Source organism: Puntigrus tetrazona, chromosome 4 (assembly GCF_018831695.1).
Source record: "Puntigrus tetrazona isolate hp1 chromosome 4, ASM1883169v1, whole genome shotgun sequence".
Classification (NCBI taxonomy): Eukaryota; Metazoa; Chordata; class Actinopteri; order Cypriniformes; family Cyprinidae; genus Puntigrus; species Puntigrus tetrazona.
In genome coordinates this window covers 6,305,500-6,333,194 of record NC_056702.1, presented here as the reverse complement: position 1 = coordinate 6,333,194, position 27,695 = coordinate 6,305,500, and the positions used below count along the sequence as shown (strand labels likewise).

At 39.5% G+C, this 27,695-nt stretch overlaps 1 protein-coding gene across 1 annotated transcript in view; it reads left to right on the top strand.

The window, feature by feature from the left end:
- Positions 1-26,504, top strand: part of hmga2 (high mobility group AT-hook 2) — a 29,574-nt gene extending 3,070 nt beyond the window's left edge. The window contains exons 3-5 of the mRNA XM_043236332.1: positions 4,443-4,493; positions 18,794-18,826; positions 22,555-26,504. Coding sequence (XP_043092267.1) covers positions 4,443-4,493; positions 18,794-18,826; positions 22,555-22,593 — 123 coding nt within the window. The 3' untranslated portion in view covers positions 22,594-26,504. The remainder of the gene's footprint in view (positions 1-4,442; positions 4,494-18,793; positions 18,827-22,554) is intronic.
- The last annotated feature ends 1,191 nt before the right edge of the window (positions 26,505-27,695 follow it).

Genomic DNA, 27,695 nt, shown 5'->3' with positions numbered 1-27,695 from the left:
GAAAAGGAATATTAACCTTGGCAGTGTTAACTGAGGAAATGGGCTCTTACCATTTTTATGAATCATTTATCAAGAACGTGTCAGGGACATTTAGAAGCATGTGAAATGTGTCAACATCCGGGGTGTATGTATGCGTGTGTGAATGTTGGGGGCTGCCTTCTTGATGCCTGAATCATAAAGCCTGTGTGAACGGACCGCAGTGACCCGCACTTCTTTGCTGTGTGTTTCAGCACAGTAGTTAACACTAAGCTCCAGTAATGTGGCGAGGGGAGTCCTGCTGACCTACACACCTAAAAGTAGCAGTGAATTCTACACACATAAATACCCCTCTCTCTCTCTCTCTCTCTCTGTCTCGCCTTAGGCAAATTACCACGCATATGTGACAGAACCACAAACATGCAGGCGTACACACACACACTGGCGTGCATGAAGTGTATACTTTGCGCAGGGAGTATAGAGCATGTACTGTTGCATATTGCCAAACGAACTCTGTTCCCATTCCTCGCTAATACCCATGTAAACAGAAAAGCAAATCGCAGCATCACATAAGATTTAGTTGCCATGCATCACTTTAGCTGAATGTGACTGTCAGCGTTTGTAATCGCATAATTCTGTTTATGTATCGGGAATGCCTTTAAAGAGGAGTTGTTCTGGCGAGCGTTTTGTAATGAAGTCATTAACATTTCTGCCTCGCTCGTGTGTGTGTGGTCTAGTCTGGCATATGTTTGCGGGAAGTTCCCTCCAACTGTCAGTGCGTTTGGGTTTTAGAAGTATTACTATGCGATTCTCATCTCCGAGCCGTCAAGGGAAGCCGAGAAGTCTATTTGCGGAATTAGTTTGCGTTAATAACTCACTGACAGCTCTGACCACTCTCTTTTCGCGGTGATGTACCACTGAAAACAGTCACGGGGCCGCTTTCGAAAAGCTTGAGTGCTTATCTGCCAGCGAAATCCCGTTTCATCTTGTTTAGCATTGCTGTGATATACAGTGGACTGATAAATCTGCCGAGATGAAAAGAATCTAAATCGGCGAGGTGGCCCGCTAGAGGCGCTTCTCACAAGAGTTGCTCTCCTACCCGCAATCGGTCGTCTGTATCCTACCGCTTTCACGACCCAGAGTTTAAACCCTCTGCCTCTCAGACTGACCCCAAACTGATGCATACTGCAAGTACCAGCTGGGAACTCTTTTATAGGGTAAGTACTGCAGGATGAGAAAAGACATTGGGAAAAGACAAGGGAAATCGATGGATGGATGGATGGATGGATGGTTAGAACGACAGGTGAAAGAATGGCAGAAAGACAACAGTAGATAGATATATAGGTAAAAGAATGGCAGAATGATAGATAGGTAGACTGATAAAAAGATAGGTGGATGATAGACAGTCAATAAATAATGTACACATTCACACATTACAGATTCTGCCATTATTAGCTCTTAATTGCACTACAGAACCCACAGAACTGGTATCATATGAACAATCCAGGCTAAATCTGGTTTACCAAGCCATGATATACCTCAGTGGTGATTAACGCGGTTTTAGCTGTCAACACGCATAACCAGACAGTTTCCGCCCTGCTACAATCATTTTGGTCAATACATTGGCCCTAATGACCAGTCTGAATACTTTCCATTGACTAGACGTTGTTGGAACTGGATACGGGGCACCAGGGGGCTAATTTTAAACTCTCCATTCGCAAAAGTAGGTTTGGCAGAGGCGAGTCCGCCCCTCCCTTTCCATTAATGAGAGATGGCCTTGTCCCCGGGCCTCACACGCATGCCAGGATGTCCTGGTGTCGAAGAGGACAGTGAGCACCCAGGCTCGTGTCTGCCACGGACACGAGACTTGGCTGGACGAGACACGCAAACACAGACATGATTAATTGATCAGGGTGTCAGCTTGCAGACCATTAAATCTCCTCATTAAAAATGCAGCATCCCCAACAGAGGACCGAGGGTAGGGAGACACTGATTGGACCCAGAAAGACAGACAGAGACATTGAGAAAGACACTGACGAGGAAAGGTGAGGTTAAAGGGATTGTGTCTTTGAGAATGTGCAGGAATTATAAGCACCGTAATCTGATCTTTACATCAAGTTTTCACCCATTTTGGGGACGCACCGGGCTGAGCGCCGACCCGTAGCTGCCTCTCTGTCCTTTCTAAGTGACTGGCTGCGGCGTGAACTATGACGCTCAGGTTTATGTTTCTCCATCATGCCTACGCAGAACGGTGAAGCGTCCTTGGGGTATTCAAAACAAACTGTGCTTGTTGGAGAAGCGGTAATGTGAGCCTTGACAATGCCTGCATACTTAGTCAGGGCAAACAGACCAACCCAAACAGGGCTGAACACATCACACACAACACAAGAGACAGGGATGCATTGTAGAAGCTGTTGAGGAAGTCTTCCAAACATAAGAATAGGGGTTTAAAAGGACCCCAAAAAGAAAGCTGTCATCATTTACCCTCATGTCTTTAGAAACCCACATGGCTTTTTCTTCACTGCCAGAGAAAAATGTGCTAAAATTGTACCTTCAGGAGTACATCAGGGACAGTTCCTTTAAGGAGAACTTGAGTGTCATGTCTTGCTCTAAATGGTGCACATTTGTACCTTAAAATAGTAATATGTCACCTTAAGGTAACGCTATGAATATTTTACGAAGTAAATAAGGTACAAGGTTGTCACTTAAGGATGCTGTGTCCCTAAAGCCATAATTTAAAGGAAAGGTGAGTTTTTGAAGAACATAATGAAGGTAAATGTGGGTCTGGTCAATCTTCTGGAACCACGCGCTAGGTTTGGGTGAGGAAAAGACTAAAACATTTAAGATATTATTTACTGAAAATCTGAAGGTCTTCCCTATCGTAGTGCGTCCTTGAGAGAAGTATTGTGCTGTGTGATATATGAAAAAATGTTGATCTTTTCAGTGAATAGCTGATTCAGTTCACAAAACCAGTGCTGTTTTAGTATGATTATTAGTAGTAGTTGTATTTATGTTAAAAACAAAAAAGCTTTTATTTTTATATTTTATATTTTAATTTGATTTTAATTTGTTTTAATTTTCTTAAAATGAACAATAAACAATATATTTATTACACTCTTTATTAATTGTTGATTATGTTAGTTAAAATACAGTTGTTCACAAGTTTGTTTTAGTTCACAGTGCATTAACTAATATTACCAAACACAACTTTTTATAATGAGTTAGTAAATACTATGGAAACATATACAGTATATATATATATATATATATATATATATATATATATATATATATATATATATATATATATATATATATATATATATATATATATATATATATATACTTTTTGTTTGTATAATATTGTTTTATTACTTAATATTACTTAATATTAATTTACGATTTATTTGTTCAATTTAAGTGTAAATTAATTTGACTCATTTCTAAATAAATGATATTCCTTGTCAGCTACACATTTATAGATCCACACCAGGAACATTTCCTCATGAATCAGCATTTATATTAACACCATATTAATGAACATCACCATATTAACTATTATTAGTGTAATGCTTAAGCGTGCCGATGACATTGTTAATAGGTTAGAGAAACACGTTTGATTGGACGTACTGCACTAATAAACATGATACCACTGACACCTACCCTTCCTGGGTCACTCGCAGAATTCATAGATGTTTGATGATTTGAATAAGGTTTCCTCCAGGCCTCTGCATAACAAAAGCCTATGGCCAGAAGAACACTTTATATCCTATAAATAATAAAGACGCGCGTCTTGTCTTGTTAATTGTCTTTGACCATGCCGTTCAAACCCACGGGGTGAGATTCTTCTGCTTCCACCTGTCAAATAATTTCAGTTATGTTTTCAGAGGAGGACAAGATTGCTGCTTGAATGACACATAATGTCCTTAGGAAATCATACCCTGCTGTTTTGGCTCACATGGTGAAGTTTGGACAACTGTCAAGTCTTGCCTTCTAAACATATTTAATGATCTTGATCAGCAGGACGGTGAAGTTATATTTTTTCGAAAAAAAACGTTGAAGACATAGGTGTTTTATTTTTGTAGACTACTTCAATGAACTTAAGTTGGAGCCACTGTTATAGAAACCCCATAACTGTCTTTCATGGCCCTTATCTGGCTGGTTGTGCTGATAATGGTGCTCTTATTTACACTTGAATGGCATAAAATTCCTTTAGTGAAATATTATGCTGCACAGACCAGGAACTTGAGCAATGGAGACAGTTCATTGTTGGGGGCCCGGATATACCTTACAAACTCTTTCTGCATTAAAAGCATTAGAGGAAACGGAGCCCTAGCGTTTAACCTTCTCCTTTTGTGGCTGTATATGAAAATGACTCTGCTTGTGACAAATTGTGTGCTTGAAAAATTTGTTTAAAGCACTTGATGAAATACCGGCCACTAATTCATGGTTGTTGGCATTTGCAGAAAGCTGAGACCACAGGGGAGAAAAGACCTAGAGGAAGACCCAGGAAATGGGTGAGTTTGTTTAAATTAGTCATGTATATCTGGACACATCCCTTTGCAGCACGTTCCCTTTTACCCTTTAAAACTTTTCAAAGCTGGGAATACTATGGAAAATCATGATATCTTGGTGTCAATTGTATTTATTTTTGTCTTAGATATACTGATACCTGGAAACAGAAATGTATGTATTAAGAGTTTATTGGAACAACAGATAACTTTTTACAATTTTCAAAGTTTTTTTTATTGTTATCATGTTTTTATTGTGTTAGTTAGCTGTATTTTTAGTTATTTTTTTAAACGAATCAAAATAACCCAACTGCAGTATGATTGTTTTCGCAAATGAACTACATATACGCGCACACACACACACACACACACACTGTATATACATTTGATTTCATATGATATCATATGAAAGGTAGGTTCAAACCCTGTTCAAATTCTGTCCATAGCTTGACCGTAACAAGTTATGGCAGGCAATCTGAAGTTGTCTGGTAACTACGATTTTCAGGAATGGAATTTAGAGAAAAACGGCTTTAAAGTGAGACTTGTTTCACTTTCACTTCACAGGTTTAACAAAAGCTGTAGTGCTATACTGCATCATCACCCAAACAGACTAAGTTTGCCCTGTAAAGGACAGTTTTCCAGTTTTTGCTGAACTTTTGATTACCTCTTGTTTGTTTGGACAGCACGAATAGTGTACTTCAGAAAAGTGAACTGTACGCACACCTGTGCATATAACAGACTGTCATTAGACTCCTCCTCTTTAGTAAGTTCATCGTCCGATCCTTCATCTCTGAATGTGAAACTGTCCATTATAACATAGTTTTAGGGCACTAACATCACCAAGATTCAGCAGATTGAGACGAGCAAGATCGCTTCAGACTGCGTTTTCTAGTTTTCTATATATAGTGCTGTCAAATGATTAATCACAATTATTTATTTATTATATTTAATATATTTATTATGTGTATATATAAAGACACAAACATACAGAGTATATCTTGAAAATATTCACATGTATATATATTTATATATTTATGTTTTATATTATATATAAAAATATAATTAGTATATAAATATATTTAGCTTAAATATAGCTTAAATATATACATGCATGTCTTTTTATATACATAATAAATATACACATTACACACACATTCATTATGCAAAGAAAAACTTTTATTCTGGAAAAACTGTTTGACGGCATGTATTTTTAGTATACATATATGCATAAATAAATGACGGGAAGCCACGTACTTGTTTTACTTAATCACTCATACATTGCAGAATTCATGTGCAAAAGATGGAGGACTTGCGGCTGTCTGCACTCAGGTGTAATTCAGTAAAGGTTTGGGTGTTTATCAGCCTGACATATTTGATTGATAGCTGGAGGAGTAAAGCCGCAGGCGCTTAAAAGTGCCACCAGAATGACTGCGGGGAGATATGGAGAGAATGAACCCTTTGTGGCATGCCGACTCTGTGTCCTTATGGATTTTTCTCAGGCAGACAGGAAAAGCAAAGCATTCCTAGGCCCCTGGACACACACACACACACCGACTTAAACGAGTCAAAAGTGTGTCACATCTGAATTCACTATACGTTTTTAGGAAAGTGACGGCACAGATTTGATATACCGCGTGCACATCTTTAAAGTCTGCTATTTTGTTCTCTGATCCCCGGATCGTCAGTGTGCTTTCATTAAACAGTTCGACATAGTTGCGGGGGGCTGAAACGATTTGTTCAATACAGAAATGAGTACATTTGTATTGGAGGAAAACATGACCCATCTGACTCTATCATCCAGGAATGCGATTTGAGTCACATGTGAGGCGAGCTGTTCCAAAACACCCTTTACATCCAGGTCTCGGCCGAGCTCCTATAGCATACATGCTAAATTTCAGCTTTTGCTCGTCACGTCAAACTGCTGTAGGACAGAAACGTTCAACTTTGATAGACACGCAAAGTGTCGAGTGGAGTCTCACAGAAGCATCTCTAGAGCCTTGCTTGTGGACGAAACTGTGTTTTAGATTTTTTGGACTTTATTGCACTTTATTTGGATATGATAGAAAGTGATTGGCATTTTCTCATTTTCATAATATTTTATTCAAACGCATGGTGCCTGTATAAGCACCAAGGCTCAAAATCTGGATAATAGAGATATTTTTCCTTTTTTTTTCGTAAATTAATCACTTTCGAACAACGAGTTGCATTTTTTGATGCAGCATTTCTGTTAGAGAATAATTATAGAAAACTAACTTCGAAAGGTTCATTTTAAAAATAGGGTCAAACCTGCAAAGGCAGTTTTTTTTGTTGATCCAGGCGTGTGTGTTTAAATGAGTGTGTGAGATTGAGGGCCTGAATGGCTGAACTCTCTGGACTGAACTGATAAAGTTTACATTTATTGCCCTGTTTCCTTTGTACTGATGCCCAAAGGTGCGTTCGGCTACGCTTTCATGACGGCTGCGTGATGCAGGTACACACTCCCACGCGCGCACACACACACACACACACACACACACACACACGAACGATCCACCCACACATTGATGTCAGTTAGTCTTAAACAAATAGATAGTGGAGTGATTTTCTTTGTAGATGCTAAGTAGACTTTGTAAATGTTTTTTTTTTTCTCTTAGCAACAGAAATAGCTAAAGAAAATAGTACCTTCTAGTCTCATTTATAAACATTCTACACATAACAAAATTAATAATGTGAAGAAAATTAATCAAAAATAAACCAAAAATTGTGCTTTTGCTTAATGCTGTATTCTTCAGTATGAAGTTCGAGACTACTGCCAGTATGTAAGTATAGAGTATGTACGTCTTCCAAGACGTAACCAGAAAAAAAAGTTTGTCTTTCTGATTGAAGTGAAAGCCAACAAACTAAAACATTATGGGTCAAAGGTTAACTAGACTTAAGCAAGGGCAGAAGTCTGTCAGCGGACGGGAGATTTTTCTCATGGAAGTGTGATAAATTTTACCCCGTGGAGAAACAAATACACTGGTGCTTTCAGCTATTTTCCTTTCAGAAAGGCATCAACAATAAAGAAAAAATATATGTATATAAAAAAATATTTTTTATGCAGTTCTATGATTTATATTTTTTATTTTTATATTTTTTCTTCATTCTGTATTTTGTTTTTAATTTTACAAAATTAAGCTTAAAAAACATTTAATATGGCCTTAAAAAGTGATTTTTGTTCAACTAAATTGATGTTTCACGATTTCAATTAATTAGACATGCTTTTTGATTGATAAAATGTAACCATTAAAGCATAGTCTACAAAAATTATAATAATAATAATTTGGGGAAAAAATGAAAACTGATTTCTTAAGGCCCTACTTTTTTTCTGTTGCACAAAGACACATGTTGCAGTTGATATGAGTTAGAATCTGGTGTGAATCTGGAGGCATATTCATCAGGCTGTAGTCATACTACAAACATCCTGAATGTGGAGTGGGCATAGTGGTATGACATCCTGTGAATAAGTCCGAGATGAACTTGCGGCCAAGTGTATGAATGATAATGAGTCAGAGATGGAAAGCAGAGAGAGATAGCTCTCCGATCGGAACGTTGGGATGTCCGAAAAAAGAACGAGCCCTGCATCTCCAGATGTGTGCCAAGGCTTTTTTGAGTTCAGCCAATGCAGAAAACCAACATTTTTTTGTCTTCCTGTCCTTTTTTTATGAATGGGCCATAGGAAACGTGTGCGTCTGCGGCCCTCCGTCCTCTTGTATGGGTCATTGTGTGTGGGTTATGATCTGTTTAGCATGTCACAGATGAATTGACACGGCTGCACGGCGGTCTCCACATCTACAGGGTAGACTTGTCAAGAGCTTTGCCATTCCTCTTCTGGATAAACAAGTCAGTTTTCTTCATTCAGCTACTGCTCGCCCTCCTGGAACTAATTATAGCATATCCTTTTTGGCTACATGGGGCCGCTGGAATGTTTTCCTTCGGCCCCTCCCCCAACGAAGTATCTCTACCCCCTAAATGGTTAATGATGGAAGGTGGCTCTTGCTAGGAGAAGAGAAAAAAATAATGCTTTAATCACGTTCATTCCTCTGGAGACGTTTCGGACGGCCACCAAAGGCTCACCGGGAACGCTTCATCAGGTTCAGATTGACCCCCGTTGAGGATGCGTTGAGCATCACACTTTCAGACGGGAAATTCAGCAGCCAGAGGATGTAGAAATGTTTGGGATTCTTAAAATAATATTTTGCAGGTGGCACAGCTGCTACGTGAGGATACTAGTTTGCTGCAAAAAACCTGCGCTTCTCTAGAGCGATAACATAATAAAGACCTTGACTTGTTTCAGTTGGTAACAAGAATATATATATATATATATACAAAATGATTTGTTGTTTTCGGGAATCTGCCTTGTTGAGCTCATCAGTTAGACTGTGTCTACAATGAGTAAAAAATATCTTACGTTTTTTTTAATGAAGCTATAATGATACAGTTTATGAAAAAACATTAAATGATATTAATATTAACAACTTTGCATAGTCTCCTAATAAATGCAGAATTTTCCATGTGTATCACTCATGCTTGACTACTTATGCTTATACAATTATGACGGTATATCAGGGTTTTTTTTGTTTGTTTTGTCTGTTTTTTTCGTTGAGTATAAATAACTCCATTCAGTTGGATGCAGAATTGCATTATAACATTTCATTACTCGTCTCCGCTCCGGTCCTTTTGTTATTTATAAATCAGGCCAACAGGAAGTCCTGCTATAGGGAGAATTCTGCGGTTCCCCTGCACCAGGCGTAATGTTATCTGCTAGATTTGCTTCAGCAGCCAAAAGACTGATTTATTGCCCCCCTCTTCCTTTTCCGGGTGCTCCTCCTGCACAGGTGCGGAGACGGACCGGCTCGGCTGTGCCAAGCGGACAAGCCGCGCTGTGTTGCGGAGGTGGGGGCGTGTTGGAACGGACTATCTCTGTCCTCAAACGGCTAACATTATTCAGTTCCCTTTCATACTGCCAACTGGCCAGCGTCCAGCGTGTTTACACGTTTGGTTCCTCCGCAAGCAAGGCCGTGGCGGAGAAGGGAGAAGTTCTTGTGCTCTCTCTCCAGAGCTCCACGGCCCTCCCGAGTGTTAGTTAGCCAACAGCCCTGCTTGTTTGTTACCAAGGCAAGAAGTGGGAATGCCGGGCGAAGACAATAGCTTCACTTCCCATGGCGTCTTCAAACCGTGAGGGATGTCACATGCGCTCAAAAGATCTGGCCGAGAGGTTGACTCTATGATGTCCCCCTCATCTCACGCCAAGAATTCCTTCGATATGAGGTTCGTGATTCATGCTCGATCTTCCCTTCCCAGGTGGTTCGTTCCACCGATGTTTGTTGGATCGTGACTGCCTCGCAAACATCTGAGCAGGTCGCTCTCCAGCTTGCCAAATCGGAGGGGGGGGGGCAATTGGGACGCTGTAAACCTAACGACTCCCACCTCTAGGAAGAGACGAGGAAATGAGTGAATGAATAAGTGAACGAGCGAAGGACAGGAGACGGTGGGGAGGAAGTTCTCTCTCATCTCGCACAAGGATCTGATGCTTTTGGCTGGAGGACAGACAGTGTTGTCAGGTGGTGAGGAGTGGAATCAGAGCCGAGGGAAATGGGAGGGATAGTCTGGCAAGGAAGAGGGGAGGCGCTCGGCGTTTCAAGGGGAACAAGGGCTGCGATTGGGAGTCATCCAACAGTCTCGATTTGGTGGGGAGGCTTGGAAAACCCTCAGCTGCTGCCAAAGTGTGAAAAGATTTTTTCTCTCTCTTTTTTATCCCCCCCCCCTCCCTCCTTTCTTCCCTTTCTTAATGTGTCCATGTGTGAGGCGGGAGGAGGGTATTGTGATGGGAATTTGGTGTCAAACATCAAAACCTTTTTATAGCCTTCGCGAGCCTCCCGGGCAAAATATTGAACTCGGCAGTCAGCTGAGGTCCTGTCCTTCTCTGAGTCAGTTGGCCTGTTTTTATTCCTCGCATTTCCTATTCCCCACTAAATGAGACTGAAACGGTCGCTGTCAGCTTTATTTAAACTTGTAAACAAATCCCAGTGTTTGAAGAACACCGCAGTGAGACTTTGCTTTGAGTCATACGGGTGTCTAAATGGGCGTCTGTTATGTTTAAATTAAAGCTGACCCTATTTACTTTATTACTTGTTCTTGGTGTTATTGTGCATGATTCGTCAAGACACATTATTCTTAATATTTCATCAGAATTAAATAACGTGCACTGCCTAGATTTTCATTTCCATATGATTCACCTAGACTAATATTAACATCATATTATATAAAGCAAAGGTCAAATATATGTTTAGACTTCTCAGGCTACAGTTAAAAGTAATGCAATTACTGTGATAGTTCTAAAAATACTGATAGATTTGAAAAAGACTCAAATAAATGTGATCTTATTCTTTGTTCTAAACAAAAATTGTGCCTTTAGGTGTACAAAAATCTAAATGGACACCTTTTTCGTACCTCATTTACCACTAACAGATGGATACTAGGTACCGTAAGGGTACATAGGCCCTAACATGCAGCTTTTAGTGGTAGATAAGGTATAATTTTTGCATTTCTATCTGTGCTGAGACAAATTATTTTGGTCTTTACAGTCAACAGCCAACCAGTTCCTAATGGATAATACAAATTTAGCCAATTTCCACTACATAAAATAAAAAAAATGTATATCATTCTGATATAAAAAGTCAGACCTTTGAAATAAACTTTTTATATCATTGTGAAATAAAGGTACAAAAGCTGTCACTGGGTCCTTATCTTTTCAAAAGGTGTTTGTACATAAACGGTCCATTTTTGGTACCTTAAAGTTACATATTAGTACTTAAACTGTACATATTTGAACCTAATAGGTACAAAAGTGTACCTTTTGAAAAGGTACTGCCCCAATGACAGCTGTGTGACTTGTCATAATGTGCACTTTTCATCTCGTAGACACGACTGTTTACGTTGAACGATAGATAAAATCATGTTTTTCTTGCATTTTTAACTTGTCGATTGTTTTCTTTCACTTGGAAATACTTCCCATTCCAGAAGTAAAAAGGTTTGTGAATGTCAAGTCGCGTTGACTCGAGTTGAAGCTCCTTTCTGTCAATTTTAGAGTTTGCCAGCATAAATAATAAGAAGGTCTTGTGGGTTAAAACAAACTTCTTGTTTTTACAGCGTGTTCGGAAAAGCTACTTTTCATAGTTTTGATTTCGTTTGGCAGGACTCCTCCAATTAGACGTAGCTGGACGGTGACTAGATTTTTGTAATGAGCTGCAAACATTTTATTAGCAATTATTGAAACCCTGGGCAGGAGTTGGGGTCTTGAAGTATGCACTTGCAAAAGCTTCGTTTACATTGTGGCTTGGAGCCGTTCCTGTCCCGGCTGTGCGAGTTAGATACAGCGTGAGAGAGAGGGTGGACATCTCTACCTCATTCCCTGCATTCCCTGAGCCCTCTCCCCTCCTCTCGACTCTTTTTCTATCTCGATCTGGGGCCCGAGAAGCTGAATTCCTGCCAATAGGGGCGTGTGTTCAGTCTGGGGCTCTACTCACACAGCAGGAGTTTGCTGGGACCACCTCAACGGATTTCCACCGGTGACCCCTGTGACCTCTCCCCCTCATCTCTTGCTGGCCCCCTCCCTTTCCTGTTTCAGCTTCTGGAAGCGCTTTAATCATTTTGCTCTGAGCCAGCGACCATAACAGCTGCCTCGATAGGTGCTCCGGAGATGAGAATGTGAGAGGTGAGAGACTGAATTTGGGGAAGAGAGAAGGCGCAATGCAATCATTTGCAATCAGTGGTATATTTTTTATCGCCACTTAATTAATCAATCCATAACGGCAGCATCAGTGCTGACACGGTGTTGACGTGTGAATGAATGAAGGAAAAGACGTGAGGGAGAGGGTGAGGAAGACAGGAAATCTTTGTGTTTGTATGTACAGGGAAAGGTATGTGACATGCATTATTGATGGTGACACCTCTGCGACACGAGTCCTTTATCATGGTACGGCCAGGCGGGGAAGCGGTTCACACAGAGGGCTGCACATATGCATTCTCTCACTGATGTCTTTCTCCAGGCACTTCAGGACATTTCCATGAAAACATGTATGTTACAGTGACTTTGATTTATACACCCCAAATCTGAAGAAAAACAACCCCAGATTTAAAGCTGTTAGAACTATGACAGTGTTATGAAATGTTACCAGGTTCAGGACCTCTGCATTCACTCTTTTAAAAAATACTTTCAGAAGTTTGTTTTCACTATCCAAGGCTTTAAATACATTGTTGAGAGTAGTGTGTATTTATTGTGTGTGTGTGTGTGTGTGTGTGTGTGTATATATATATATATATATATATATATATATATATATATATATATATATATATATAAATGATTATTATTAAGACGTATTGTTATTTTTATTAGTGTGCTAATTAGTCTTATTAAATGAATTATTTATTTTAAAATTATATTTAATTATTGTATTTATTATTATTTAGCTTTTATTTTTTATTTCAGTAGCCCTACTGCAAACATTTATTTGAATAATGATAATAAAACTCTTTATTGTTTGAGTTGGAATGTTCAGTAAAATTGAAACAGACTTTGGCAAACAGATCGAAAACTATAAATCCATATTTCAGAGTATGTAAAGAATCCCATTGGACCGACTGAGGTATTGACCCAGTTCCCAATAAAGACCCCACAGAGCCCCAAGAACAGTAAAAAAAAGCCCTCAAAACTGGAAAGTTTTGTGGAACTGAAGTAAAAAACCTGAATTACTGTGCCGACCCCCTCCACTCCTCTCCCTTCTCTTCCTCTCTCCTTTGAGAAACTCTGGGAACTGATTTCACTTCAAACAGCAGAGGCTCCTAAACGGACCAGATCCAATTTGTCTGCGCTTTTCTTTCCCTCCAGAACACCCCCCTCCAAAAAAAAAAGGCCTCCTAACAAAAGGCTGCTTGTCCTGCCAGGAATTTTCCACATTCCTTGCTCTGGCAGACATTTTTCTTTTCTACAAAGGGCCCTTCGGCAAATTCCCCCTAATCGCAGGGTTTAGCCCAGCTCTGATAGGTGGCATTCATAGCACTGTTTGGTTGGGGAGGGTGCTTGATTTGGAGTCCGAGAAGGGATGGGGCGGGCAAGCGGGGGGCTCTCGGACCAGGAATCCTTTCAGATTGGACCGAACCGGTGGAGGCATTCCAAGGGAGATCACAAAGCCAGTGCTGTGGCCCTGTACCCTGGAGACGTCTGGCTTGTTTTCCCCACTTCCACCTCCAGTTTAACAGAACATGTGGCCTTTATTCATGGGAGCGGAGGGGGTGCAGTTACTGGGTGGCTCGTCTGTGGGGTCCGCCTCTAGTGAGGGAGTCCTTGGATAAGTTTGCCTCATCAAATCAAGCAGAGTGTTTTTTTATGTTTCCTGTCTTTGTGGAATTCTTGTCAGCAGCCCTAAGGAGACTATGTTCAAGTAAGGGCTTTTTTCTCCACAAACGCAAAACATATGTTAGCCGTTTAAGTTTAAAGCGAATGCGAGCTGCGTTCCGTTTTTCTAAAAATTCCCTCTTTATTTTACCAGGCAGTCAGGTAAAATGAATGCGGCTTATGGACAGGAAAGGGTCTCACGGGCAGATTTGGACATCCATAGGCTCAGGCGGAATTTGCAGGCGGAGTTCTTCTCTTTTTTTTTTGGAAAAATCTGGCAGAATCTGTGTATTTAAACAGTCAAATATATTACATAAACCAGAGAGCATTATAATAGGGAGTCTGAACATTTTGCCTACCAGAAATGCAGTAAAACACCACATACTGTTTTACCCCCAAAATCTACAACTTGGATGACAAAAATTTTGAATTAGGAAAAAAAGGAAAATATTTTGGAAGAAAATGTTTTTAGAACTTTAGAGTAAAATGTTTATTTAATACTATTTATATGCTACTAAATTGTATTTAATAATAATTCAATATAATTTGACTTTTTCATTTTTTTTTGTTTGTTTTAGCAATTTTGTAATGCGCTTTTTAGTGAGTTTTTAAAATATTAATTTAAATTTAATTTTAGTTGTGATTTTTTGTATTTATTTTAATTTATTTATTTTATTTTAGTTTATAATGGTGAGGCAGAACTGAAAGCATGACATTTGTACAGATAGCTTGTGAAATTAGTAAACAAACAAGTCAAATCCTAAAAATGGGATGGGAAATGCTATTAATTGAGCTCAAATTCTGCATTTTTGAATTGAAACCCTGGATGTTGCAGATTAACTTTCTCTTATATTCCACAAACAGTTTTGTTAAAGAAGGTTAAAACACAAAACAGGAATAAAAACGGCTGGTCTCCCAACGAGAGATTCTCCCTCGTACTAACGCACCAAATGGAAAGGGATTTCAAATATAGATGTTCTCCATTTTTTATAGTTAGGACGGAGATTCAAAGATCCCAGGAGCAATGAATGAGAGAGAGACATAAATATCTCCAGTGCAGTTTCTTGTAAGAGGAGGGAGGGCTTCCCCACAGTGTAAAGCTTTTAGTAAATGACTCTTGGCGCAGAGAATGGTTTTGGTAAGACATGCCAGGTCCTAAGAGCAGGAGTCTTCCACTAGCTTGGCTTTGCTCTGCCCCGGCACGTTCTGTTCTGGAGCTGCTGAGACGTGCAGCTGCGCGCTCCCAGCTTTTTGCCCCCAGGTACCTGTGCCAGAGGCTGACTTACAACCATTACATAATCTCTTTGTGTAACTGGCCCAAAGACCTCTTTGCATACTTGAAGAATGAAGCATCCCCAAAACCACGTCTACCAAACATACTTTCCAATGATCAATAGTTTATAAAGATCCTCCCTTCATTCAAAGCAGGATGAGAGACCATGGCAGCAAGAAAACATTTCTACAACAGCATGAATCATCTTTTAATACAGAATACAAATTCAAATTTTATTTAAAGGCAAAAGTATTTAATGGTAAAGAGTTTGCGTGTCATTTTCTCACGAGGCCAGGAAACCCATAACAGAACACCCACGCAATCTTCTGGAAAAAATCTCTTCGTTTTTGGAGAACATGTTGACTAATTGTGTTATCAAGGTTAGAACTACTCTGAAAGAGGCCGCCAGTCCAGACAGGATTTAATTGGATGTCGAAGATGTTGCTTATCTTATTATTTTAACTTCTTAAGAAAAGCAAATGTTTCGTACTGAAAAGGGAGGAATTGTACCTCACGTAGTCCTTAGCGAGACGTAGTGCTATCTATTTAAAGAAGCATAAAGGCGTAGTTCAGCCCAAAAAAAATCTTCATGTCGTTCCAAAACCTGCATGACGTTTTTTTAAACACAAAAGGTAAAAAGTATAATTCTGTGCGGACACCACATTCTTTTCCACCGCCTTGCCGTTGTTGTTTTTTTATTTTGGAGATACTGTTCATCGGTGTTATCATTCCTGAACATGGTGGGTGTCTCCGTTTTCCTCCGTTTTCCTTGTTTCAAGGCATGCGTAACACTGTAGGCTGGAAAATAATTCACAGTAGTGCTTGTTTCCAATGCGGCGGGTTGTGGCAAGCAATGATCTCCGAGGCCAGTTGGCAGTGTACCGCTAAGAGCTTGGAAACTCACTTTAACTGGCGCATTACTCTTTAATCTGTCACTTCAGTGAGAAAAAGCTTGAGATTCTTTCAACGTCTCCTTTTAAGCTGTTTTTAGCGTCTCGTAAAAAAGAGCGTTTCTTCAACCAGTTCGCCAATCAACCTGTGTATTTATGTAACTGGTTTTAATCAAAGCCGTAAACACAAAAGACATTGAGGAGACATGTCATCCCACAATGTCCAAATCTGTGTGGTCAGCTGGAATGGGTTGATTCTTAATTGATTATATTTGGCGTTAATTACTATAGGACAATTCTGGTCATTGTCAATCACGGCAACTGCAATGCAGCCTCACGTTTTCGTGCGGCACGCTGAATGTGACTCACGACTTGAAATAATATTTGAGCAGTCGCTCTGTTCTCATGTTGGCATAAAAAATTTAATGGCCTTAACAACCTCTCAGAGTGCAGTTTCTGTTCACATTATAAACACGAGCCTTTACATTGGAAGTTCACCTACTGAAAGCGAAGCTGTTAAAATGTAACTGCAAGTGGCTCGCATTCCTCCATTTTAACAGCCTTCAGGGTTTTATTCCAAACGTATATATGTAAAAATGTGTCTGACGTTAATTGAAGTTATTTGTGCGAATTAACAGACCACGCTTTGTCAGAAATTTTACATTTTTAGAAGTTACAAATATGACCACTGAAGTCTTCTTAAAGGAAATAGATGGCTCTTAACTACGAATAAAGAAAGTAGGATTTAAATATATAATAATATCTAAAAATTACGTGTGTACACATTTTTTAGCCCAAGGTCCAGTGGTCACTAATTACCTTTTCTCATCACGTTTCACAACATTTAACTCAATGCACAACAAAAGACAATGTTCTCACAAGATAATTAGCTTCACAGTTAGTTTCCCTTTGGTCACTGAGCATGACTTCCTACATTAAAACCAGATCTCATTAACAATGAAGTTTACAGAGCTGTGAGACGGAAGAGAAACGTGTCACCTTACGCATGAACAGTGATGAACTAGGTCGATTCATGAGAGCTTTTGCAATTACTTCATTGCCTCTTTCATTCCTCTCATTTTCTGTTTATTTCAGCTGTCCGCAAGTTATCTATAATTAAGTCATTTGGATATCCGGGACCTGATGGCTAAATGTATCTCCAAATGATTAGCCCAAATTTACCAGCGGGACACAAATAGTGTCTGAGAGCTTTTTCCATGTCATTTGATAGTCTATATCCGACAGAGTCATACCCTCCCCTTATTTGGTCCTTACTGCATACAGTATATAAAAATAATGATTTTATATTTAATATGTGGTACTTTCCTTTTTTCCTTTTTACGTGACCACATTACATCCAGTATCTATCTATCTATATGTGTATTTAATATATAAATTAAAAAAATATAATTCATCAAAATGTGTACAGAGTAAAATGTATGTGTTTTTTTGCTTTGTTCTGGCACTCCAGAATCAGCATAGCAGTACAGGAAACACAGATTAGAATTAAAATTTTTTTTCTTACGATGAGCAGTAATGCTGACTCTGATTGTTTGTATTGATTTGTAGCGGAAAAGCAGATCTGAGGAGAGCTTTCTGGAGATGGGTGAAACGCGTGTTGGGTTTCCTCTTGGTCTTCAGCTTCACCTTGTCTTTTTAGGCGCACACTGCACATCTCGCTCCGTGCTCGGCACAAGGAGGTCACAGGAGCCTCGGGGTCATTCAGTTTGCTGAAGTGATTTGGTGTGTCAGCTACTAATGACTTCAAAGAGCGAGCACGGTTTTGTGAAAGACAAGGCTGTGGTTTCTCTTTTTGTTCTCGGGGCAGAAGGGCAAGAGGGCTCTGGGTTTCTGATGTGCAGGGTGACAAGTTCAGTGCTAACAAGAAAATGGGTTATTTCTATGGGGACCTTGTGGGTTTTTTGTCTACTTTTGTGCATGTACTGTATCATTAGTGATGTAACGTACGGTGTAGTTTTGACATCCTGGGTCATCTGTTAGTTGCACAAAAAATGCACATGGCGTCTTGTATTTCATGTGTTTGTAAATAGGTGCAATCAGGAAGGTGCTGGAATTCTCCTCCTCCTCATGTCTAAAAGTATATTTGTGTTCCGCCCATCCCTTTTGGAATGTGTGCATCATTTTCCCAATTTCCCTTTATCGCCAGCTGCATTCTTCGCCTGCTTCCATCCGGTGTTGACATTTACTGTGTTACAGGCTGATAGCATTCCAAGGAGAGCTGGCACAAAACACACCAGCTGCTCCCAACAATCCCAAATGGTGTGAGTGTGTGTACTCTATCGGCAGTGGCTGGCTTTGGTTCCAAACACTGGACACTCTCAGGGTTTTATTTTTGCCTGGCTCTCAGAGCAGCGGAGGACTCCTCAGCTGTCAAGCTCCGGTCTTAGAAGCACTTCCTGCGGGGCGGCAGCGCTTAGGGTTTATGATGTAATGCGAGTAGGGCACAATCTGGGCATTGTATACGACGCTTTTGCCACTTTGGAGGCACTCTATGTGCACACATGTGCCCCGATTCTTTGTTGGTTTAGGGTTTAAGGTTTAGGGATTTCACCTGGAACTGATTGCGCTAATTTAAATTAGATTTAGAAATACACTTGAATGTAAAAATACATAGAATTAAATATTTTTGAATGTTATATATGTTTATATGTATTGTTATTTTTTGCATTCAGAGGATAATCGTTTTTTTTTGGTTTTTTTGTAGCCACAGCAAGTGGTCCAGGAAAAGCCCGCTCAGGTATGTCAAATAAAATCTTTGCACCACATATAATTAATACAGCAGATGGACATGCATAAATATATAAATTGTTCAGTTGCAAAAACCGATAAACAGCACTGGAAAAATAAATGAGCTGATTGCTGTGCATTATTCTTCACATATTGCGTGTTCTAAACCTGCATTGTTCCCTTTCAAGACATCACGAGTTTATGTTTTACTGCAGAAGTCGACAAGCACCAATAAGTCCATTTTAGCAAATCAGAGCGCTGTGTTCAGGTCAGGTGACAAGGCTACTTTCACTTTGAAAAGACGCACTAGCTGAGAAGAGTTTCGTCGAAGCTGACAAACTTCATGAACCTGTGATATCAGGAAAATAAAAGCTGAAACGTCTTTGTGGAACTTTGCAAAAGCAGCTCTTTACGATGTTGAGGTGAAAAGCGTATCGCTTGGAAGCTCATCCATACAGTATATAAACACAAAAAATGACTTTGTCAGGAATCTACATTTTCATCTGCATTGAAGATTAAACAACATTCTTTTTTTTTACTTTTTTGATTAATATTAATTGGAATGCAATAAAATAATGCGATTTGTGAAAAAAGAGTTATCGATGAAAGAGTTATCAAATGATTATATGTGTATCATTAGAAGGAGGGATGGCAGCTTGTGGAAGCAGATTGAGGATGATTGTGTAAGGAAGAGGATTTGCTATTTGGGTTTACAAAGTCCTGAAAAACCCAAAATGAGTGGAAGGGGGGTGTAATTCTGGTTTGATGAGAGACCTGCTTGGTTAAGGCTAATGTAAATCCTATAGTGTTATGTGTGGAATCCCAGTCTTCTTTGGTTTCATCCCCTCACAGATGGATATGCAATCTGGCAGACAGGATTAGTTTTGAAGGGTTGCCCCTTTTTTCCTCTCTTGTCAAAATTCCTTCAGCGTATTAACAATGGAGTCAACTCCATAGTCTCTGTCCACAGCGCTACTCTAATGTGCTCATGAAGAAAGACAGCAGGCTGGTTAAATATGATGGAAATCTATGGAAATGATGAGAATGCATCAAATTAAGCACAGGAAAATAAAACAAATATAAAGTACCGGCTATATAAAATATCTAAATACAATATTAATAGATACAGTTTTTGTCATCAGAACATTTTGTCAGCATAAATATAATTCCCCTAAAAATAAAAATCATTTCATCATTTATTCACTCTCAAGTTGTTTCAAACCTGTATGAGTTTCTTTTAGCTGCTGAACACAAAAGAAGATATTTGGAAGAATGTTAGTAACTAGATATTTCACGGCAGCCATTGACTTCCACAGTAGAGAAAAATACTCTCAGCTGTTAGGTTACTAACATTCTTCAGAATATTTCAGCAAAAGAAAAAGATGCTCATACAGGTTTTGAAACAACCCTTTAGTGGTGATGTTTGTTGCATGCTGTTTCGATAGAATTAAAAAAAGGCCCTGATTAAAAAATGACAATGGCTTGAGATACAATTCCTCTCCCACACAATCTTCCACACATTTACTAGCAATCTTCTCACCTCCTCTTGTTCGCTGGTGCGGACCAGTTTACGGTGTGAATGCATAACTGGGGCCTGATTTGTTGCTATGTGGGAACGCACAGACCCTGATGACTTTGTGCTGGACTGAAAGGGCTAACGCATACACACTCACACACTCTCTCACACACACACACACACACTCACACACACACACACACACACTCACACACACACACACACACAGAGGTATCTATACGTGGTTTGAGATGCTATCTTTGAACCGGAAGGCAGAGCTAACAGCACCATCTTGATTACTTATATGCAATTAAATTTTCTTGTAGGCCAAATATTTTTAGCCATTGAGTCGCTGTTTTTAAGGCAGCATTATAATAAAAAACGTTTTGTTGCTTTTAAAAATATTTTAGACTAAATCCCATTTAAACTTGTCCAAATGAAGTCCTTAGCAATGCATGTTACTAATCAAAAATCAAGTGCTGATATATTTATGGTAGTAAATTTACAAAATTTCTTCATGGAACATGATCTTTACCTTTAACCTTTACCTTTTATAGAATTTTCAGCAAATTGTTCATTTTTACCCAAGCAATGTATTTTTGGCTATTGCTACCTGTGCAGCTTAAGACGTACGTTTTGTGGTCACAAATAACATGCATGGATAATTAAGTAAACCTAAGTTGGTTCAGACCAGTAAGTATTAATCTTGAAATATTACTAACAATATTAAATGAACTTTCATTTACTAATTTCATTTATTAAATGACTTTTGGCCAAAAAAGACACATATACCAACTGTGCACAGTGTAGGAATTTTACTAAAAGGCCATTTACTTGCTAAAAAAGTATAAACTATCAATTAGATGACAGAAGACACTAGAAGATTGTGTACAACAAGGTTTTCAGGAAACAGGACATTATCCAGGAATTATCCAGTTGGACATTTCTGATAACCTTGAAACCCAGCTCAGTGTAGTGCAAAAATCAACACACTGATAAAACACCAGCAGAAAACAATTCCTTATATCAAATCATTACATTGTGCTCTATTTCTACAGATTTTTTACAGAGAAATCTTTAATCTCAGTAGGTTTTTGTTACTATGGTAATATTAGTAGTGTTTGATTTTATTTATTTTTTTTTACAACATTATTTTATAATTTGTGTAATCGTCTCTTTTAGTTACGATGCCAACTTCTCTCAGCTTCAAAGGGAACAAAATATCCGCCATAAACCCACAACAGGGACTTTCAATTACTATCGTTAAACCCACTTCTTTCTTCGTTGGTGATGGTTACACCAAGCGCGTGGTAATCTCGGCCCCCGCAATTTTATTTTATTTTTTCCAGGAACAGAATTCCATTGAAGTTTAAGTGTTTTTTTGAGCGCTGTACCGTAACTGCGCCTTTATTTTTATTTCTCGGAGTGAAACAACGAGCGATGATGCGTGAGAATGTCATTTAATCATTTTGATTCGAAAATAGAAATGGATTGTTTAAAACGACTTTTTTTTTAATTTCGAAAAATGCATCCCAGTTGCGGTTTTGAATTAAAAAGAACTCCCAAAAGATATCAGATATTCCGTTTGAGCACAATAACTAAGCTGGTATTTTCTGGTCTGTGTGGCACTTTATTGGTGGGCAAGGGTGTCCGAATATGATTAAAGGCTTTTTTCTCCCACCCCTTCTTCCATCTCCATTCTTTCGCTCGCCCATGTCACACATGGTAGCACTTAGCTGGTCCTTCACAGCTGAAGTGTCTGCCGCACTAATGAATGGAGTTTGGCTCATATAATGCAGACAGGCTTTTGCCACGGCCTTTCCCCTGAATGGGAGCAACACAGCGACTTGGGAAAGGAAGAGGGTTATAAATTGTGTCAGTTAGCCTCCCCAAATAAAATGAAGCCATGTGGAAAATGAAATCCATTTCATTCTGAAGAGTGCCCAAAGCCAAACGTCCCCCCAGCCCCCGTTCACCGCCTTCCTCCCATTTCAATGGTGGTCATCCCGGCAGCAGCTGTAGGACGTTCGCTGTCTGAGCTCATGAAAAAGAACATTTGTAAACAAAACAATTGCAAAAAAAAAAGAAAAAAAAGCTAATAACTGCTTTATTTCAGCTTTAGTCTCGCTGCTGTCAGTCTACGTTTTTTGCGGAAAACCGTGTCCTGCTTTGCAGCCGTCTTTTTGTGGTGACTGATGGGCGACCACTGTTGTGTTTTGTAGGAAGAAGAAGAGGAGGAGGCGGAGCAAGAAGAGGACTAAGCAACCACAGGATTTTACCTCTACCTCATCCAGCTGTCAGCTCTCTCCAAGGGAAAAGACTGCCTTGACCACTTATTATTGACTTCCCACTTTCGTTTTGATCATTTTCGTTTGTTTATTTTTTTTTTTTTTTTTTCCTCATTGGTTTATTTGGGTTTGGTTTCGTTTTGTGATCAACACACACAACACCTCAGAGCGTAACCCGAAAAAAAAGACGCAAATGCAAACAAACATCTTGCAGATGACAATTGGAGCCGCCTTGCTGTTTCCACTTCCCACAAAACTGCTGTAAGCACAAAGGTGCAGGGGTTAAACACACAATATGTGCTGCAGTGGTTCTTTGCGCCACACACACACGCACACACACACACACACACACACACATACACACACACTCTCTTGTTGACTGATTTTCCAGGCTACATTGGTAAAGAAGAAGGTGAAACTGTCTGGTTTTGTCATTCAGCATGTGGTGCTTCTTATATCTGGGTGGAGCTTTAAATAGACACACCCCTTCACACAAGAACCTCCCCCCTCTACAGTACCGAACCACCAAAGACCATTAACCTTCTCTGTCCACTTCATTTGGATGTTTTGACCAAAATGACAGTGAGCAAACACAGCCTATTAGTTACTACAATTGAAATTTTTCCAAGTGGATTCCTTAAAATGAATATTCTGTCATTATTTGCCCAGCCAAAACCCCTTTGAAGTTGTTTCTTCTGTAGAACACGAAAAAGACATTTCGAAGAATCTCGTGAGCTGGTCTTTTTGGCCAAGGTTGACCACGGTTGTTGAGGATTATTTCCGCTTAAATTTATTTGCTGTCATGTGGTTCACGTCGCACCTAAAATGCGTGGAAAATTATAGGCGTGCCGCTTTCTGCTTTTTTCCAAAGCGTTTGGGCACTTGCTCTCAGAAGGCATCTGCCGTTGCTAAGCAACCAAGACCTGCGCTCTCCATGAAAAAGCTTCGGCAAAGAATAAATGGATTTCCAGCAATAAAAATCGCTTTCAGTAGCTTTGCTACTATTTTTATTTAAAAATGGCTATCTTGCACAGCTGTTTCCTGATCTTGGCTGAGCTTTCATTGTTTTTACGGGAAAGGATGAAGCTGATTGGTTGGCTCTTGTCACATGACCCGCGGCATGCTCGCTGCATTCTGAACAGTTTAAAGGTTTTTTCTCGATGTGGCATCTGGAAAAAATGAGCGAGTTGCACCATGTGCACATTGTTTGAAACATCTGAGATTTTACTTTTTACATTTGAAATAATGAACTTGAGCACGCAAAAAAAACGCAAAATGTGGAGGGCCCCTTATAGTGCTCTTTGGCTCTTGCTCACCATTCACTTACAAAATGAGTAGAGGAGCAACTTGAACATTCTTCCAAACATCTGTTTTTATGTTTTACAGAAGAAAGTAAGTTTAAAACATGCAAATAACGACAGAATGTTTATTTTCTGGTAAATTATCCCCTTTACTATCATATCCATGTCCATTGTGTCCTTGGTGGTGATTTTCTCCCAAACTGATAACCGTGAACATTGAGTGTCTCATCGGGGACACTGTTTTCAGCATTACTGCAGAACGTTAGTTCTACTGTACATATCTTCGCGACTTCGGCTTTGCTTAATTAACATACTTGTACATAATTGTGTTTTTATTTTCTTGTGCGACATAGCTTTAAGAACATAATTTTTTTTGACAAATTCAGTGAAAGGGAAATCTATCAACTCAGTCTAGACCTAAACCTCAAGAAACACCCAAACCACAGGAACAAAACCACACTATACCTCATTACACACAGAAATACCTGAATCGCAGCGACGGCGTCAAACGGTATTCGGCGAATCCAAATGTACGCCAGCGCTGTGTCACCAATGCAATATCTTCTCACAGTTTCAAAGCTACCTCTGATTTCTTCAACCAGCAAACCAGCTCGAAACGACACGCGCTGCTATAGAGTTCTCATTACAAAGCAGGGGATGGCAGCGGGTGCCAACGCTGAAAACAAACCTTGTCGTAAGGGCAGGCAAACGCTCTGCAAAATGTTTTTTGTGAGAGTCGGGCAGGTGATAACTGAATTCTGAGGTCTGTTTGTAGTCATATATAGAACTAATCATGCAGCTAAGGGAAAAAAAAAAGTACTGTGTTTGTTCTAGTTAATTCTCTTTTTTTCACATTAGCATATATCTGACATTTGTAACTAGACACTCTGTCTCTGCAGCTGGGATGTCTGTTTTACATTTTTAACTTGAATATATATTTTGTACTGATTACTCAATGGTTTCTAAGGATCAAGTGCTTGTATGACACTAAATGATATTGTTGCGAATGGATTTTTCTTTTCCTTCTGTTTTTTCCTCTCCACTATTGCTCTGAATTTATAGTTTTAGGTCCTATTTACTATTCAGATATGTACCTCAAAAAAAAAAAAGGATAAAAATGGACTAATAATCAGCTGACAAATACCTACCTCCAGTCTTGAAAACGGAACGATTTTTTATTTTTGAAATTTTTTGCCTAGTTCTTTTTCGGTACAGATGTACCGGAAAAAAATTAAGGACTGCACAAGATCCTGTTTTGCAAAGTTTTAAATTAGAATTTTGCTTCATTTTAATTCAGCTGGGGGAGAAGACGGCTACGGAAACAACTACACACACAGATACAACATCGTATAAAAAACAAAAGAAACTTGAAACTTCTTTCAGGTTTGAAAAAATATGTTCGGGTTTTGTATATTGCATATATGGATATGTTTTTGAAAATTAGTAGATATTGAGATATACTTGATTAGCTTTTTTTTTGTGTACTTTACACAAATGTGATTTTCCTTTTTTTTCTTCTTTTTTTTTCAGATGTATATGTAATGCTTATGTAGTGAAAGAATACACATTTTCAGCCTGTCACCATGAAAACCTTAAGAAAAGTTAGCATGGTAATCTCAACTGGGCCTGAGGTAGAGCCTCAGAGGAAGCTAATGGAACTGTTGGCATGCCCCTTGAACTTACGATGGCATGTAATGACCGTCTTTATATGCGGCAGCTCGGCTTTTGCCACAAACCAACATTGAACGTTGCTCAAACACTGTAATGCTACTACCTAAATGGTTACAGTTCTTGTAAAAGTGTCAGTTTTCGAATCGGACCGCTTCTTTACTCTCCTACGAGTTCAACAGATGAAACAGTTGCTTGCTTAAGTGGATGGATGGCGCGTTTGAGCTCGACCTCAGCGACCTTACCGCTTTTTGAGAGATCTGCGTATAATGGCCGCTGAGGCGTACCGCTTTCAGCCCTCCTGAAACTTGGCATTGTGTTCATATGCTTCTTATGTTGGTTTGAATGTGTATCCACAGGAGCCACTGTTCATGTGCTTTCAGCTCTGGGTGTCTTAATGAAGATGAAGTTGTATTTTCATGACAACATGTTCTAGTACAATCGAATACACTTTTCTACCTCCAAGAGGGCCTCCTGTTACCTCATTTTTCAAACTTACTATCTGCTTAAATTCAGGTGCCTGAGTCCAGAGAGAACGGCGTAAAGTTTAAAATTTATATATATATATAAATAAATATATATTCATAGTTTATTTTTGTGTGCTTCGGGGGATTTTTTTTATAAGACTGTACCTCTCTGCCTCTCAGTCACAAGTTAGGTAAGACTGGACAATTTGACTCGTTTTTTTTTTTTTTTTTAAACGCTGTCTTACATTTATGCAATGTTTTGTAGTTTCTGCAGCTGTGGAGATGGAAAAGTATCACTAGGTGGTTACTCTCAGCTTTCTTCACTTGATATAACTTGTTTTCTAACAATTATGGCTGTTTCACTTAGTATTGCTGTTTGTGATTTCACTTAAAATTGCTTGCTTGTTTAAAAAAAAAAAAAAAAAAAAAAAAAAAAAAAAAGGAAAAAAAAAAACGTACTAGAAAAAAAAAGTCCTCTTTATACGTATCCACCTCTTTATTCAGCACAATAAAAAAAGGTGCCTGTGACCATCGCTGTGTATGAAGTCAATATTATCACTGCATGCTTCATCTACGAATTTTCTTCTTCATGTTTACATTTATTTACATCCACAGAGACTTACGTTGAATTTAAGGTACTTTTCACATCACAAAGCACTGTTCACACTGACGGTGGTTATATATTGCCACAACTGATCCGTTTGTTTCTGTAGTTTAAGTAAATCATAGCCATGGTGTACCGATTCATTTTAAACATGCACAACATTCTCATGGGGAACTTTTTTTGCCCTGAAGTCAAACTCCCATATGGCAAAAACATATTTATGGTTGGCCACGAATTAAGAACTCGTTCCCTGATTTTGTTAATTTGTTTCCTTATTGTAGTGAAATCATGGCCATGATGTTTTGATCCACAAGCTGTCTCTCATTGAATATAAATGATATCAGAACTTTTGTGTCTCAACTCTTTGCAGTGCCCTAACTCCTTTCTAAACGCACACGTATATGTATACAAGCCGGCACTGAAGTGTCACAGGTCACTCCAGGGCAGGACGGTGAGGCCCGCTCGATTAGAAGCACAGAGGCCATGTATGGAGCTTCTAGGTACACCGTGTTACGGAATTTCGACGACTGCTTTTTTTCCTCCTCCCTCCCCCTGTTCCTCTTCCATGCGCTCTCCCCCTCTTCCCAATTCCGAAACATCTCTTTAACTCCCGTCCTTTGGTGTACTCACGGGGGAGACGCAGCCCACCCTGGAGCCCCTGACCTCTGCTCCACAGCAGACTCTGTGAATGGGACGGCGGCCCCCACTTCAAAGCTCCGCCGCTCTGACAGGGCGCCTCACTCACCCATACCACCCCCCCCTCCTTTTTGCAACCCCCCACCTCACCTCGCCTCGGCTGTTCGCCCCCTATCCACCGCAGCACCGAGGATTTGGTTGTTAGTGCCAGCTCACATCGTCAAGCTGCTCAGTAATTCTGCCAGATTGACCCGAGTAGACGGAGGGAGGGACGGGTGGAGAGGGAGTTCACTGCTACCACAACCACGTTCAGAGGTGGTCTTGCCACCTCTTCCTTTTTTCCGCGTAAAAAGGGTCTGCCTTTGTGTGAGAGAGAGGAGCGTTTCCCTCCTTTTTCCT